At 31.9% G+C, this 18,772-nt stretch overlaps 1 protein-coding gene across 1 annotated transcript in view; it reads left to right on the top strand.

The window, feature by feature from the left end:
- The window catches only part of PIGN (phosphatidylinositol glycan anchor biosynthesis class N), a 174,137-nt gene that overhangs the window by 4,302 nt on the left and 151,063 nt on the right, over positions 1-18,772 (top strand). Inside the window, exons 2-4 of the mRNA XM_051969902.1 lie at positions 656-777; positions 1,614-1,712; positions 14,809-14,915. Coding sequence (XP_051825862.1) covers positions 656-777; positions 1,614-1,712; positions 14,809-14,915 — 328 coding nt within the window. The remainder of the gene's footprint in view (positions 1-655; positions 778-1,613; positions 1,713-14,808; positions 14,916-18,772) is intronic.

Below are 18,772 nucleotides of genomic sequence, written 5' to 3'. Positions count from 1 at the left end.
CTGATTCACGCATACCTTTTTAGAGTTTCAACCCTCTACAAGTCACTTAACACCAATTGCCTCAGCTACAAATAAATAAAATATTGAACCTTTTTTCCCCCTTTCTTTTAAATTTTCAAAAAATTCCTAGAAGATATTTTAAAATAGATATGTCAGTTTTGTATCACAATCCTGGTTTATAAAAGTGCCACTTAAATATTTTGTTTATTTTTTTGTCTGAATCATTTTCCTCTGAAAAATCACAATGTTGCTGTCACCCTTATTGCAAGAAGAATTATTGGAATTCTTTATATCTAGTGTTATTTAAATGTTTAAAACACTGTAGTAATCCCTAATGGGCTGCTAGTATGTTGAGTAGAAGTTGGGAAGGATTAAGTTTTATTTGAAAGAACACAGGATTCATATTCAAGAGACCCACATTTGTGGTTATTGCATTATCTCAAATATCAATCAGCAGAATTATAAATGAGCAATAACTAGAGGTAAAGTCAGGAAGGTCAGCTTGAAAAGCCTGAAATGATTTAGAAGAATAGATTATTTAAACAATGCATTACTTTTTAAAAAATTAAACATTTTTTAAATGTCTAAAAAATTAAATCAACTTGCATTTTTTCCGCATGTAACACTTCTAATAATACATTTACTTTTATTTTAGGAATGTTATAATGCATAAAGGTAGCTGGGGTATTTCTCATACCCGTGTACCCACTGAATCCAGGCCAGGACATGTAGCACTTATAGCTGGTTTTTATGAAGATGTCAGTGCAGTTGCAAAAGGTACATCTCTATAGACAATATACTAAAATTTAAGTCTTTCAAATTGAACTCAAAGAATATTTGTTGAATATTTTGGTAAACCCTAAAGTTAAACATTAGTTTTGCACCTTATATTGAAATGTTTCAAAAGATTTATGATTTCATCAGTGTGGAAATTTCTTCCACATGCATTTTGCAGCTCTTGCATCATTTAGGAGATAGGTTCATGTATTGCTTTAACCAAAAAGAAATGACTACCTAATTATCAATCTTCTGGTGAAAAGTGCTCCTAACTTAGCTAAATTGTGTCATAATTGCATATGGTAGCAATTATAATAATTTCATAAAATAAGAAATAAATAAAATTCATTTCTTAAAAATTTCTTGGTATAAAAATTCATTAATTTGTTTTTACTTTATCCATCTCCAGAAGCTATAAGCTCATTAATTTTTGCCTTTTTTTAATAGAAAAGCAATGTCATTCTGATTATCTGTTAATCATTTCTAAAATATCTGTTAAAAATGTTAGTTCTCATTTTGTATAATATATATGTTAGTTCTCATATATAAACATATATGTATATATTATACATTATTATATATATAGTTCCAATGTATAAACATATATGTATATATTATACATTATTATATATATAGTTCCAATGCTATATTGTCCCAGTCTTTCTTTCCAGTCTTCAGAAATGATTCTGCTTATTAATGAAAGCCAAAAGAACTTTTTTATTTCCATAATCCTAACAGTCCTTCATGTAATTTATAATAGAGCTTATTCAGGATATGTGTCCCTGTTGTTCACTGTTTTCTTTTCTATTTTTTTTTTAAATCATAATTGATTGTAGGATGGAAAGAGAATCCTGTGGAATTTGATTCCCTTTTCAATGAAAGCAAATATACTTGGAGCTGGGGAAGCCCAGATATTTTACCTATGTTTGCTAAAGGTAAGAGCCATTTATTGTAATTCATTGTTTATTTCACAGGCAAATAAGCATTATAAAAATTGCTTTAATTCATACATTTAGATTTGGAAGTTCCTTGAAAACTAGAACTGTTTTGTCATTGCCTTTATTTCTTGGATGCTTAGTACAGTGCTTTGCATCTTGAATTGATTTTTCTATATCATAGACAAACTGAATCTTATTCTCCATAAATAATTCTTTAAAAAACCTTTTAAAAATTCATTTTGAATTTAAATACAAAATGAGAAAAAAGAACATTTTCACATACAGAGCAGAACAAAAAGAGAAAAGATTCAGTATAAAACCATTAATTTTTATTTCAGACGGTTTATTTTTTTATTTAAAAAAAGTATGTACTAAATATTACACTTTGTTTTCAAAACTACCCAGCTTTTCTGTGCTTTCTTCTAAGTTTTCTCTTCTGCTGTGCACTTTTGATTTTTTTTTTTGCTCCATCCCTCCCCATCATTCCCTTGAGAAAGCCACAATTAAAAAGATATATATATGTTTATGTATGTGTATGTGTGTGTATGTTTGTGTAGATATACATACACACACTCACATATAAAAACATACTGTATGTATTTCTAATTATGAGTTCTTTCTCTGGAGATGTATAGGTCCAAGTCTTTCCATGTTTTTCCTAAAATCAACCAGCTTATCATTTATTATAGCATAGTAGTATTCCATCACAACCACATTGCACAACTTATTTAGCCGTTCTTCAATTGAAGGGCATTTATCATTTTAAGCAATCTTAAAGGTATAAGATGATATCTTGAATTTATATTAATTTACATTTCTTTCATCAATAATGATTTAGAGTATATTTTCATATGACTACATATAGTTTAAATTTCTTCATTGAAAAACTGCCTGTTCATATCCTTTGACTATCAAGTGGGAAATAATTTATGTGTGGCTACATTGGTACAAGAACTTTTCAATTTAATATAATCAAAATTATTCATTTTCAACTTTACAGTGTTCTCTATCTCTTGTTTATTATTCATAAATTATTCTCTTCTCCATGAGTTTGATAGATAATATGTTCCATGTTGTTCTAATTATCATATGTCCCTTTATATCTAGATCTCTTATCTATTTGATCTTATCTTGACCCAGGGCTTAAGATATTGATCTGTGCCCAATATTTGCCAAACTGTTTGTCCAGCTTTCCCAACAATTATATAAGATAATGAATTCCTATCCCCCAGATTTAAATTGTTACATTTGTCAGATATAAAATTGCTATAATTCTTTACTACTATGTATTTTATGTCTACCCAGTTTTACTGATCTACCCAATTGTTTCTTAACCAGTACCAGATAATTTTGCTATTTTCTGCCTTAAATATAGCTTGAAGTCTAGTATTGCTGAGCTTTCTTCATTTATATCTTCCATGTTAATTCTAATGATCCAGTCTTTAATACTTATAATTCTCTTGTGTTCTTACTATTTTTCTGAAGAGGGAAAAGTTGTAGTTCAGCCTTTGTTTTCAAAGAGAATCAATGAAATTGCAGAGTGATGTCTTGGTTTGCACATGAATTCGATTTAAGTGAGGTAGAGCAGCACAAAATCATCAACCTCATTTTCTCTTCTGGAATCAAAAGAAGTATTTTAGGTTGAATTAAACTAAAGAAAAAAGTCAAATAATTAAAACGTAAATATTACTGTATTTGGAAAAAAATTGAAAATTTTGTTTTTTTAGATTTATCAGGCTGAGAGTAAAACAGATTCTGGCATAGTAACATCTTGCTTTCTCTTCTCTTTTCCTAGAGGTGAGATGGAGGATTAGCTCACAGCTTGTCTATTAGGTTTTCCTACTTTCTACCAATCAGAATGTGGAGATATTCCCCTATTATAAGTTGGGGAAAAAGCCAATATGCAGACCAATTTTACTGCTAGGTTTTCTATTTTCATAAATAAAGTATAATAATCTTTACTATATTACAATTACCACCCATGGTCACAGCATTTGACCTCCTTAAGATCACCAGGCCAAATCTACTTCTTTTCATGGGACATTACTTGGGGTGAAGCTCTCTCCAGAAAACTTTTCCTTATAGGGTCTTATATAGAACTTGTGAATTATGGGTGCACTTAAGACCTGTTTCCAATGGAACCCAGTGTTATCTCTCAACAGTAGCTGAATTTCTTGTTATTTTTTATTCTAAGGTTTTATTTCCTCCTGTCATCAGGCCAATCTGTCCATCTCTCAAATAACCTATACTCAATACCTGGAATATTTCTATATTTCCTCTCATAAAAGAAATATGGCATAGTGGTTGGCTAGACTAGGTCAGGCAGATCTGGCTTCAAGTCCTATTGTTGATACTTATTAGTTATGTGAACTTTCTTCCCCTTTTTCAAGCAAGTTTCCTCATCTATAAAATGAGCATAATAATAGTACCTATCATATAGGGTTCTTGTGAGGATCATTTAATTTAATGCTTTGTAAAGTGCTTCACAAATCCATTAAGAATTTGACCAAGTGTGGAATCTCAAACTCAGTAGATGAGTAGTCAAAGTACATGATTCATGGAAAGGTAAGAAGGGATCAGTTTATATAGGACTTTAAAAGGTTAAAAGATTCATTCTCTCTTCCTGGAGAGAATAGGGAGCCCCTGGAATTGATTGCATGGGGGATTGGCATATACTTGTGCTTTAGGAAATTGAAATGGAGTTGAAGAGACTAGAGACAAAGACCAACTAGCCATTTGTTACAATAGTCATGGGATTAGTAGCAGTGTCAGAGGAGAAAAGAAGGGATGTATAGATGAGAGATATTACAAAAAGTGTAAATGAAAGGACCTAGAAACTGATTAGATATGAAGGAGGGAAGATAGAGAATGAAAAGTTAAGAATTATGTCTAGATTGTTAGTTCAGCTAGGTTGCTTGAAGAATGATATAGGACAGAAAGAAATAGGGAAGTTTAGGAAGAGAGGTAGGTTTTTTGGAGGAAATATAATTCAGTTTTGTATCTGTTGAATTTAAAGTATGTATGGGTCAACTAGTTGGAAATAGAGATAGTTGGACATAAGGGTCTGGAGGTTAGGAAAAAGAGGTTAGAGCTAGACAAAAAAATTCCATCTGAGAATCCTCTTTCAGAGAGATAATAGTAGAATCAATGGGAGTTGTTGAGATCAATAAATGACATGGTTTGGAAGAAGAAAGGAAGAAAACCCTGGGCAGAACTTAGGGGACACCCACAATTAACAAGTGTGACCTGGATGGAGATCCAGCAGAGGAGACTGAGAGGATGAGTAGGAGGATGAGTAGGAGAGCCAGGAGAGAGCAGTGTCGAGATAGAAGATAGAAGAGGCTGTAGAAGGTGAAGAAAGGTGAAGATTAAGAAAAAGACATTGGATTTGTCAATTAAGAAATACATTTTAAGTAGTTTCATTTGAATGATGAGGTCAGAAATTAGATTATAAAGAGTTAAGAAGAGACTAAGAGGAAAGGAAGTAGAAACACCAATTGCTGACAAGCTTCTCAGTTTATCTAGAAAAGGGAGAAAAGACGTAGAATGACAACTGGTAGGGATTAATCAACTAAAGGAAGGCTTTTTTGAGGATAGGTGTAGAGTACAGGCAATCTCCTTGGAGGGCCTTGGGCCAGGCAGGGAAGTGAGAGGCAGGCAAGCAGAATCCTGGATTCGGGAGTCCTGAGTCACCAACTTCTCTCCTCCTTATCCTGCCATCAGGTGCCTCTGGCCCTTTTCCCTCTATCCTCCAATCCTTGCCTATGATTATCTTAATATCAAACATTCAGCAAGCACCAATGATGAGAAGAGCCATTTATCCAAATATATGCTAATAGTGTCATCGTCTCACATCAAATAGGTATAGCCTTTAGTGTTCTGTTGTCTGATTCAAGCATACCTTTGTGGAGTTTCAGTCTTCTACAGATAGGGGAGACATGGACATAATTATAGGCAGTAAGGAAACAATTAGTTACAAGAAAAGATTGAAAATAAATGAGAAAGTGAGGGTGACAGAGTAAGCAATGTTCTAGGGAAGACAGAATAGAATGGCAATCTGTGTGTACACAGGATTTGTCTTGGTAAAGGTAAGAACCATTTTTTCATGTAGAACAGATGAAAGAGGAGAAAGTGAGGAAAAAACACCTTAGAGAAGGAAGGGAGAAGAGGGAGTTCTCAGAGAATGATTGAAAGTTTTTAAAAGAAGAATTGCAAACTTTCAACAGTCTTATGAAATGGTGCTTTATTACTAATTTTAAAATATTACAAATTAAAATATCTTTAACATTTTGTATTACATTTTATGTTACATTCCATAAAAATTGGAATATTCTATTGAAGGGGAAATTGTAAAACAGACATCCAGATACTCTTATCTGGATTGGTGCAGCCTTTCTAGAACTTCTGTAATCATTCAATAAAAGTTATAAAATTGTACAGCAAGCCTGAGCTTATACTCCCAGGATTTAACAATAGAAAGATTGAAACACACTAGAATATTTATATCAGCACTTTTATGGTGTAAAAAAATAGAGGAGAAAAAATATATTTACATTGATGGGCAATGGTTGTACACACTGTGATAAATAAATGCATTAGAAATTCTGTAAGGCCGTGAAGAGTGTGAATACTTAGAGAACATTGGAAGACTTACAGAAATTAATGTAGGACCAGGTAGACATTGTACACAACAATGGGAATGAAAGCATTATTATATCTCTGATGTAATGATTCAACTCAGTTCTGAAGAATTAATCATTAAACATTCCTTCTCAGTATAGAGTGAAATGTGGTATATTCTATCATTCATAGTCATTATGTTTGTTGGTTTTGTTGCCATTTTTTTTGTGTGTGTGTGGTTGTTGGGTTTTGTGGTTTTTTTATTGCACAGGTGTGTTGTGATTGGTCTAAAGAAAAATGGTTATGGTTTAAAAATAAAAAGCAACAATAAAAAACATTTTCAGTGTTTATTCAAGCAAACATGTTTTGACTCTGGGCATTAGTAAGTCAACATTTTATTTAAATTGCTGCTTTTTCCATCATTCCTTTAATTATTCAAATTCTTAGGAGACACTAGTCCCTGTATCATTGCTTTTCTTGGAGGGGAAACCCTAGGCTTCTAAGCAAGCCCTTAAAAGGTATAAACCTCAGTACGACAGAGGGGGCTTCCATAGTGGAAAATTTGTCAGACGACATAGCTCTTCTTATTACTTGGTAAGTCACTAAAAAACACTTGGGTCTTAGTTTCTTAAACTGCAAAATGAGTGCTAAAATCCTCTTCAGTTTCAGAATATAACTATCTATGATAAGATGCAACTACATGATATGACCTTGAAAAATGCCTACATCACTAAAATTGAGTGATGCCTATACAATGCAACAAATAGCTAGAATTTTAAAAAAATTATTCTTTGTATATAATTAATATAACCAGGATATACTGTATAATTTTTAGAAACATAAGATGTGACATTCAGTTATTCTTCTACTATTAACACATCTTTTCTGTTAAAAATATTAGAAAATAGATACATTGTTAGATATATAATTTTATAAAATTCATGTTCAGGTTTTAAATATAAATATTTTAGGTATGTCAGAAGTTATATTTCTATGGAATGCTACTTTGCTATAATGAATAATGAATTTTCTTTTCATGCCTAATATGGACTTAAATTTCCCAGCTTTCTGAAACACAGTTGACCTTGTCATTAATGATTACCTTTTTTTTTTTTCACAAGATATGAAAAAAAATGCATTAAGCTATGAAGATCTCTTACACTTTAATAAATATTCTTTTATATTCTAAGTAAATCAAAGATTATTTCCATCACAGCCATTACTTGAATTCTTAAAGTTTAGAATTATAGATGGACTTTTAAAAGACTCTGCAAAGTGTATGAAGATAAAATTTCATAGAGCATATAGTACAGGAAAATAGTAGAGTATATATTTTGTATTATTTGCTATTATAAGCAGTTTCTGATTATTAACATAGTTTGACTATCTCATAACATCTAGCATAATAAAACCTGTGCGGTTATTAACCCAAATGTAAAACGTAATGTAAAATAATCATAAGTAAATTTAGAGGAACCTTGTATAGTTATGGGTAGGGGGAAAGTTCTTGACCAAATGTGGAGTAGAGTTGTTTATGAAAGATAAGAGAGATTTTTGATTGCATAGAATTGAAAAAGTTCCCCCCACCCAGTTAATAAGTTAGAATTATGAGAGAAGCAGTTTGCTGGGAAAATGTCTTTGTAACAAATTTCTCTCATTAAAGGTCTGATATTCAAGTCATATAATGAAGTAATAGAAATATAACAAAGAATAAGGTATTCCCTAATAGATAAATGATCAAAAGATCTGAACAGGAGCTTTTTGAAGAATAAAGCTAATCTTTTACCTGGCATATGAAAAGCTGTTCCAAATTACTATTAATAAGAAAAACACAAAGTAATACAGCTAAGTGGTTTGATCTTTTCCCCCAAATTCGCTAAGATTATAAAGGAAAATGACAAATGTTGAAGGGAAAGTAGGAGAACAGGGCAGCATTACTGGATTGGGAATTGGTCCAGCTATTTTGGAAAGCAATTTGAACCTGTAACCTAAAGTCATTAAATTGTAAATCCCTTTGACCAATAATACTACTGTTGAAAATATACATCAAAGAGGTCAAAGTCAGAGAAAATAGATATGTTTATACATAAATACTGATAGAATCTTTTTTTTTTTTTGGCAAAGAATTGTAGACATAGTGAATTCCCGTTGATTGGAAAATGCTGTCACATGTTATGAAATATAAATACAGTGAAATGTTATTGTGCTATAAGCAATGTTAAAAGGGGTAAATTCAGAGAAACCTGTATGAATTGTATAAACTGGTGCTTAGCAAAGTGAGCATATATGGTTTGTTGTCTTTTTCCAGATTTTCCATCTCAGAAAATTTTTTTCTTTGTTACTTAGAATACTTACTTCATCATTCATTCATTCATTTATTCATTTCGGGGAATGGTAGAGGAAGGAAAAGAAAGATATCCTCCTATTTTTAAAACCTGATTTTATTTTTGTACAACATAGTTATTTCCCACTCTCTTTGCATTCTTGTTATTAAAGAAAAAAAAACCAATAAAGCAAAAATGACTGAGAAACTACAACTAAAAGAGAAGATAATATTTACATTCCAGTCTAACATCTCTAGAGTACTAAGAGGAGTCTGGAAACCTGTTTCATCATCTGTTTTCTAGGGCGAACTTTGGTCATTGCAGTTAATCAGAATTCAACTACCTTTTGATTTATCTTCATTTACATTATCGTAGTCATCATTTCTATTGTGCTCCTGGGGAGTCTCTCTTCCCTTTATCAATTTAAACAAATTTTTCCACATTTCTCTTAATTTCTAATATGTTTCATATGTTTTCTAATATATTTGTTTAGCCTTTGTCAAGTCTATGGGCAACCACTTTGTTCCCTGTTTTTCTAATAATGTTGCTATGAATATTTTGATACATATGAGGCCTTTATTTCTGTTACCTCCTTAGGATATCTGTCCCTTAGTAAGATATCTTTATCAAAGGGAGATGATGTCAAGAGATTTTTTTCTGTATAATTCCAAACTTTTCCAGAAACATTGTGCTAGTAAACCATTTCCACCAGCAATATATTCTTCCAGCACATCTCTGTGTTAATTTCTTTTTTTTGCAGACAATTTTTTTCTTTGCATGTGCTAGTGCTTAAATATCCCAGACTTAGTTTTTCTTAGATTAATGTTAAAATAATTTTTTAAAAAGGCACTTTATTGTGAAATAACAAGATTGTTCTTATTGTTAAAGCATCAGAATGTCCTCAACTTCTTAGTAGAAGCAATTTAAAGTTTATTATGATATGCATAGAAACACTTTTTATCCTAATAAGAACTTCACACCAGGCAAGTAGCCATTGATTGACGAATGGATGAGAAAACCATGGTATATGAAAGTAATATTATTTTGCAGCAAGAATAATGAAGAAAAGGGCTTCAGAGGCATACAAAAATTCATGTGAATTGACATAGGACAAAGTATGCAGAACTAAGAGAACAGTTTGCCCAGTGATTACAAAAATGTAAATGAAGAGATTGTTTAAAGGAAGTAAAGCTCAAGAATCTAAAAAGTAATATTTATTCTTGGAGAACAGAGACTGAATTGTCCTTTCTTTCTTTACACAGAGAGGTGGGAGGTTATCAAGATAGAATATTGTATATATTTTCAGGCATAGTGTCTGTGTTGAATATTTTTACTCACCACAAAAGAATAGGCGTAGTAGGAAGTGAGGTGACAAAAGTCAACAGCAAAAGTCATTTTTCAAAAGAAATTTGATTGTTATATTACATTATCAAATGAAACCCAGGGAGTTGGAATATCCATTTTTCTAAAAAAAATTTGCATATTCAGATAATACATAAATACATTTATTTTAAGTCTATAGTATAATGTTTATTCTGTTTTTCCCCCCACTAAAACAAGATTTTGTCCACAGGGATGTGTGCTTGACTTTATCAGTAAGAGATACGCTTTTGAAAGAGGCCTAGGTTTAGCTAACTTCCCAATTTCTCACCCATTGCCTATTTGGATATATATTTTTAAAATCCTTTTCAAATACATTAAAGTTGTAGCTTAGTGTTCTGTATCTTAATGAATCATTCTGAAAGGTAATAGGTGCTGATTAATTCTAAAAATTGAAGATTTCATTCTGTTTTAATTCCTCTTTGTTCTGTTGAAGGTACTGGGATAATGTAATTTTGTTCTAATTTCTTTGAAGTCAGCAAATTATAGAATATTTCTACTAGAAGGAAAACCTTTAAAAGTACCTTTTAAAAACAATTATATCAATTCAGATTCATATAATTAATCTTTTCATGGCAATGAAACATTTGGACATTTATTTTCCTGTAAGCTCAAAGTTTGTGGCAGTTCACATAGGCAGAGATATGATATTTGGTAAGCACTAACTGTGGAACATTGACTTATGCACCAACAAACCCTGATGTTTTCTAAATTGTCTTATGCAACTGGAGTAACCAACAAATCAAGAAAATTGTATGGCAAAAATATGACAAGAACATTTTCCCCTTTAGAAACTATTTTGCAGAAATAATGAAGCCAGCCTACTTTAAAGGCCTGAAGCATTAGGAGTTCAAGAAGATGACAGAATTTTATTACATTTCTCCTTTCACTTCCAATTCAGAACTCCCCAGATAGCTAAAATTTCAGTTGCCATTATTTCTTTCTCATCTATCTAAAATATGTTAATATGTAATTATTAATTCAGAGACAGAATCTTTTCTTTCATATGTTACATTGTTTCCTGAGAGCCAGTATTATCAATTTGAAATTTTTTTCCCAAAAAACTTTCCCTAATTTTTCCTTAATTTTTATTGAGACTGATAGTTGTATGTGAAATTTCTTTAAAAATCTTTTCCTTATTTTAATTTATGGAAACTAACAGGATATGGCTGGACTTGTCATGATAATTGACAACCTATTTATCATAACAGCTATGTATGGATATTCTTATTAAAAATTATTGAAAATTTGTCATTTTATCATTCAATTGACATGTTTTCCTCGTGTCTTTTTAAGAATCAATGCCTTTTTTCACATGAGACATTTTTCAACATATTCTTCTTCTACCTACTTAGCCTTCACTTGATATAAAGGAAAACAGTTAAGCAAATGACCAATAAAGAATATTTTTCTCAGATGTTCTATGTCTCATCATAAAGGTTATAGTTTTCTAAATCTGTATTTATCATTTTATGATACAATAATCTTCTATTAATTCATATGTTGTAATTTGTTTATCAATTCCTCATTGGATAGGCCTTCACTTTGTGTATAGTTTTTAGAGTTTTTGCTGATAGAAGAAATGCTGCTATGAATATTTTATTATAATCAGGATATTTCTTTTTCATCATTTAACTCTTTGGGTTATATATGTGCAGTAGCAATATTACTTGGTTAAAGGTTAGAAACAGTTTAGTGACTGTTCTTACATAGTTCAGAATTGTTTCCAGAAAAGTTGCACAGGGGTAGAACCAAGATGGCAGAGTGTAAATAGGACTTTACTTGAGCTCCCCCTGGCTTCCTTCAGAATCAATACTAAGTCAAGCCTCTGAATGGATTTTAGAGTAACAGAACCCACAAATATTTGGAGTATTTCCAGCATAAAATATCTGGGAACGACTTCAGGAAAGATTGGTCTTAATTGAGCAGGGTAGACATGGCCCAGCTCAGAAATGTTATGGGAAGGCCTAGGACAGAGAGGTCCCATGCAAAGAATCATGTAGGAGACTTTTAGCCAAAATACAGCAGTGTTGGCTACTCTCTCCTAGTTCAGAAGACCAGTGGATCAATAGACTACCTGTGAGACCTCCAATGCAATTACACAAGGCAAATAGTAAGCCCTTGAACCTTAGCAAAACAAGTGGGGTGGCCAAGGCCCACTCAACTCAGTGGGAAAGCCTTTAGCAATACTGGTCCCAGGGCAGTGAGAAGCCCCTGTACCCTATAGAGGAAGCTTGGGCAATCTCCACTGTGCCCTCAGAACAGACCTCAACCTTTAAAACTGAGCAGAAAAGCAAAAAGAGCTCTTGACTATAAATAACTACTTTGGAGACAGAGAATAACAGAACCCAAACCATGAGGACACTAAAGGTAAAATGCCTCCAGATGAAGCCTGAAAGGGAGATAGTTACTAGTCTCCAACTCAAAAGGCTCTCTTGGAAAATTCAAAAAGATTCTTTAAAAAGTTAGAAGAAAAACTGGGAAAGAAAAAGAGGCTTTACAGGAGAGTTTGGAAAAATAAACATAGAAATTGGTTGAAGAAAACTACTATTTAAAATATGAATTTGATGAAATGGAAAAATATACTGAAGAAAACAGATTCTTAAAAAAATAATTTGGCAAAATGGAAAAAGAGAACAACTCCTTAACAAATATAATTGGTGAAATAGGAAAAAAGTCCAGTGAATAAAACAATTCATTTGAAAGTACAATTAGACAAATGGGCAAAAGAAGGTAAAAAAACTAACTGAAGAAAATAATTCATGATGATTGCATTCTGTTCATAATTATGCCAAGATTATATTGGAATCTCTCTTAAGCTTTCAAAAGCTCACTTTTATCAGTTTGGTTAGATGTACAGTGAGACTTCCAAATAGTCTTCATTTATATTTATTTTATTTCTTGTGATTTGGAGCATTTTTTCATAAAGTTATTTATTCATGTCTTTTCCCCTTTTATATATTGGGAAATGTCTCTTAAAAGTCATATATTTATATTAATTCCTATTATATCTTAGATATATAGGCTATGTTTGATACCAAGTTTTCCCCCATAATTTAGTTTCTGTTTCTTTCCTAGTATTTTGGTTTCATTCTTGCAAAAGTGTTTCAATTTATGCAATTGAAATTATCTTTTATCTAATACTTTTCTCTTACTCTTATTCAGTTTTTCTTTCTTTTTAAATATGTATTTAAAACTAAATATAAAATAAAAAAAAACAAAATAGAAAAAGAAAGAAAAGGAAAATAAAACATCAAAACATTGTCATGTGCCTAGCAGAACATCAGGGAAGATTCAAAATATGTAATAATAAATTTCCATTTCAAGGGAGCATATATAGTTTTGTTCTCTGCTGCACACTTTTTTACTTTATTCTTTTTTCCCCTTTCATCCCTCCAGCTCCTCTATTGTGATAGGGCAGCCACCTGCCAGTGGCTGCTGGGGGTCTAACTAAGACCTATAGAATGGATCTCTTCATGTGAGAGGATGATGATGATACAAGGAGACTAAGAGGCAGTTGCTGTTCTCTGACCTCTCTCCTCTTCTCTCTGCCTCCAGTTTATTTCATTCCCAGTCCACAAGGAACATCTGTGTCAGCAAAGGCTGCTTTGCAACTCCTTCAAGTGTTATGATTCACAGCTGTGGAGACTCTTGGAGAATTGACCTGCCCCTTCACTTAGGCATGGTCCTTAACACTCCTCCAAGCAGGCTACGGTTAAACACGGGTATATTTACATTGATTCATGCACATATATATCCCACATATACACATACATACACATATACATACACATTTACACATCTGTAAACATGTATCTAAAACCATATTATGTTATTCCATTTAATTCCCCCCTCTAACCATAAGTTTGAAAATTACTTCTTTCTATTCTCGTAAAATTTTTTTTAACAATGTAAACTTATATATTTAGAGTACTTATCCCTTTAGAATAGGAATTAAAAAAAATACTCATAGAATTGTGCTTTCAATATTTATAGCAAGAAAAATTATTAGACTGATTAAAAACCAATACAATAATTAAATGTAAATTTATATTTTTATCCCTTAATTATAATGAGAATTATCTGGTGTTTATTATTTGTAATCAGAAATCATATGATTTAGATTTGGAAGATTAGCTAGAGATTAACTAATCTAACCCTTTATTGTAATCTAGCCCTTTCTTTTTATAGATGATGAAACTGAGATTTTTGTCTGACCATAACTGTTATAGGAAAAGGTGAAATTAGAAATGTTGATTCATAGCCCAGTGTACCTTCTGCACTAATGGTCAAACTCAAATAGAGATGAATCCCTGCTAATCCTATATTGACTTGAAAGACCACAAATTTACATTATTTATGTTGTATTTATTTATTTATTTTCTTAAACAGTTTCCAAATACATTTTAATCTAATTGGCCACACTGGGGAGTGTTGCAGTGAGTTTGACATTTCTTCACACTATTCGTTTGCCTCTCAATTCTTTTCTATTAATAACAATCGTAAAAATAGAAACAGAATTATAAAAATTCACAAAATGCATAGGTAATAGAGCTAAAATACTTAAAACTTTCTTCTGTTTTTAGGTATTTTAAGAACCAAATTCACATAGTAAGTTTTACATGTAAAAAATCCCAAAGAGCATAGATTATCTTCAGATTCATACTATTTTTATGTACTGAAGCTGCAAGAGTAGTTTTAGGGCCCATATAATTGTATTTTAGTATAGATTTTAAGAATTTTAAAAATTACATAACTGTTTCCTTCAGGTGCAAGTGGAGACCACATTTATATCCATTGTTATACAGCTGAAAAAGAGGATTTTGGTGCACAAGATGCCGCACGACTTGATACCTGGGTTTTTGATCAGGTTAAGGTGAATATAATTTTATGTTATTAACTTTTACATATAGTACAATATTAGGGAATATTTTCAGACTGGTGAGCTGATATTTGTAGTTCAGTGTATTGTTATCTGGTTTGTATCTAAGCATGAATACCATGTTGACTTAGTTTCTTTTTTTACAATCAATGAATCTTAGAATGAATTTGAATTTCATATTTTAGAAAATATTTTAGAAATAATATTTAATTCTGGGAGAAAAAAGCAATGTTACTTCCCTTCATTCACTTTCTTCTTTTGAATAAGTCTTCTATTTTTGTTGTTCTGTAATTTTTTAGTCTCCTCTATCTCTTTTCCAGATTAGGTTTTCTGATGTTTCATTTTCTCTTTTATTTTTCATTCTTTTAATTTAATTTTATTATTTCTCTTAAACATCTTTTCCCACTTCTAATTTTCAAGGAATTATTTTCTTCCTTAAGTTTTTGGTTCTCTATTTCAAGTTGTTGATTTTCCTTTCATAATTTTCTTGATTTTCTTGAATTGCTCTTTTTTCCCCAAATTTTTTCTTAATTTCTCTTATTTGATTTTAAAGTCCTCTTTAAGTTCTCCTAAGAAATCTTTTTGTGCTTGGGATCATTTTATGTTTCTCATCGAAGGATTGGCTTTTTTAGCTCCATTATCTTCTTCTGAATTTGAACCCTGATCTTTATCCTTGTAATAGCTATCTATGGTTGGGTTCTTTCTCCTTGCTTGTTCAATTTTATTTATTTATCTTTGCATTATTTTATTTTTTAGCAGCTATTAATGTGACCAACTTCCAGTCTTAAGGTATGGAGAATAATGCCTCATCCTTCTGAGATTTGTCCCATAGTACAACCTTGGGTCTGCCCTTCACTACTAGCCTGGCTAGAGTCCCCAGTTGTGCTGCCCCATATAATATTCTACTCTCTGTGGTACCTTCATTCCTTTTAGTGCCTACTACAGTTGTCTTCTTTTCCTTGGAACTGAAATCACAGTCATCAGGGTCCCCACCTGTTACTGCATGCACCAGGTAGGAGTTAGTTCCTTCTTCCCCACAGTGGCAGCCCAACCCATGATGCAATGGATCAACACAGCTGGGCTTGGTGTCCCTCAACATTGGAAGGTCCTTCAGTCTTCTCCTATTTAGCCATCCCTGTCCATGAGATTAAAGTTTCTAAGGCTGAGGTTGCCTCCCAACCCCACTTGTCCCCACAGCTTGTTATTTTGACCTGAAGGTATTTGCAATTCACTCAGGTGAAACCTTTATCTCTGGAGGTCAGGCCTTTCCTTGTGGTTTCCTTAGATTGTTTTAGGAGAACAACTGCTTTACCCTAACTTTTATTTACTTTTGCTACTCTTTATTTTCTTTGAGACAATGTTCTTCTGTGGACAGCTGAAAGTTTGACTATTCACCCATCTTCCCAGAATCCTCTAAGGAAAAAAATGTCGAAGTTCTCTTTGCAAAAGTTCTTTTTATAGTCATGAATGACTTTCATGAGCCCCCAAAATCAAAAAAACTTACAACTTCTTTCTAGCCTTTTATACACAAAAAGTTTGGATTAATAAACAAGCCAAATGATCATGATAGATGCCTATGATTTTTGCATACTGAAGAGCTATTTCAGATTACTAAGTAGTACTAACATTTGTCACAGTGTGTAGGAAGAATAGAGGATGAGGAAACTCTTATTCTGTGTTATAAATTCAGATTTGTTGTTTTCTCCATCCTTTCTATCAGTGTTTCTCGTTTTTTCAAAACAATTAAATATCTTTATTCCCTAGCAAGAACAATGATGAGTTATGCTTCAATTCTTCTGTTTACTCTTCTAGGTCCCCTGTGCTCAAAATTTTGTAACCATTTTTTATATTCCTTTCCCTCTTTCTATTCACTATTTATATTACAATCATTTGCTAACTCCCGATGATTGTGGACATTTGCTTGAACTTGATTTTTTATTAGTGGTAATTGATTTGCTTACATTTAATTTCTCTCCTCTTGTCAATCTCTTATGTTTGTTTCTATCTTCTCCTTACTCTGCTTATTGTGATTTTTCTAGTTCATTCCTTCATTTCCTGCGATTGGAACTGTTATTAGAGTTTATTTGCCTTCAGTTTATCTCCTCTGTTCATTAAATATTATATTTAATTGCCAAATTAATCTTCCAATGCTCATACAATGCCTGGCACAGAGTAAGTATTTAATAAATGCTTCTTGACTTGACTTATCTTAACTCTCAGATGCACAAGTCTGATAACATCACAAAATAACAACAACAATAATGAAAAAAAAAACCTTTTTAGCAGTTCATTATTTTGTTCTAGTCACTTTATTCTGACTTTCAAAGGTCAGATATGACTAAGAATTTCAGAGTGTCTTAGGTAGAAGATACTACAGAGGCCACCTAGTATAAACCACATCTGGCAACATCTTTTCTACAATATAGCCAATAGGTAGTTCTTCAAATTTTATTTTGATGCCACTTTCCAATTTTATCTCTTGTTATATTTTTCTTCTGGGCAAATTAGCATACTTATTCCTTTCTAAATGTGTTGTGCCAGAAAAATCATATCAAAAGGGGAAAGAAAAACCCATGAGAAATTAAAAAACAAACAAACACTCCACCTGCCACCCACCCAAAAGTGAAAATACTATGCTTTGATCCACATTCAGTCTCCTCTCTGATGTGGATGGCTTTTTCCATCACAATTCCATTGAAATTGCCTTGAATTACCTCATTGTTGAAAAGAGCCAAGTTCATCAGAGTTGATCACAGAATCTTGTTGCTGTAAACAATGTTCTCTTGGTTCTAGTCATTTTGCTTAGCATCAATTCATGTAAGTTTTCCCAGGTTTTTTCTGAAATTAGCCTGCTCGTCATTTCTTATAGAACAATAATATTCTATTCATATACTGTAACTTATTCAGTTATTCCCCAATTAACAGACATCCATTCAGTTTCCAGTTCCTTACCACTACAAAAAGGGCTGCTACAAACATTTTTGCACTGTGCATTCTTTTCTCTTTTTTATGATTTCTTTAGAATCTAGATCCAATATTGGCAGTGCTGGATCAAAGGGTATGCACAGTTAGATACCTCTTTGGGCATAGTTCCAAATTGCTCTCCACAATGGTTGGATCAGTTTACAACTCCACTAACAATTCAGTAGTGTTCCAGTTTTCCAACATTTATCATTATCTTTTCCTGTCAACCTAGTCAAGTTGTTCCAATTTGCATTTCTCTAATCAATAGTGATTTAGAGCATTTTTTCCATATTGCTAGAAATGGCTTTAATTTTTTCATCTAAAAATTGTCTGTTCATATACTTTTTGACCATTTAGCTATTGGGGAATGATTTGTATTCTTATAAATTTAAGTCAGTTTTCTATTTTAGATGAATATTTAAACTTTCCCTTGCTCTTCTAATATGCTTTTATTATCACCGTTTGCATCTAAATCATGCATCCATTTCAAACTTATTTTGGTATGGGGTGTGAAACGTTGGTCTATGCCTAATTTATGACCAACTATTGTCTAGTATTCTCAGAAATTTTTGTCAAATAGTGAGGTTTTGTTTCAGAAGATGGAATCTTTGGGTTTATCAAATGGTAGATTATTATAATCACTGATAATTGTATCTTGTATACCTATTCTATTCCACTGATCTACCACTCTATTTTTTAGCCAGTACCAAATGGTTTTGATGACTGCCATCTTATAATACAATTTTAGGTCTGGTATGTCTAAGCTACTTTCCTTTGCATTTTTTTTTTCATTAATTTCCTTGAAATTCTTGACCTTTTGTTCTTCCAGATGAATTTTGTTATTATTTTTTCTAGTTCTTTATAGTAATTTCTTGGCAGTTTGATTA

The sequence above is a fragment of the Antechinus flavipes genome, chromosome 1, assembly GCF_016432865.1.
Source record: "Antechinus flavipes isolate AdamAnt ecotype Samford, QLD, Australia chromosome 1, AdamAnt_v2, whole genome shotgun sequence".
In the NCBI taxonomy this organism is placed as follows: Eukaryota; Metazoa; Chordata; class Mammalia; order Dasyuromorphia; family Dasyuridae; genus Antechinus; species Antechinus flavipes.
The sequence above is the reverse complement of the archived record's forward strand: the minus strand, read 5'-3'. Positions and strand labels throughout refer to the sequence as shown.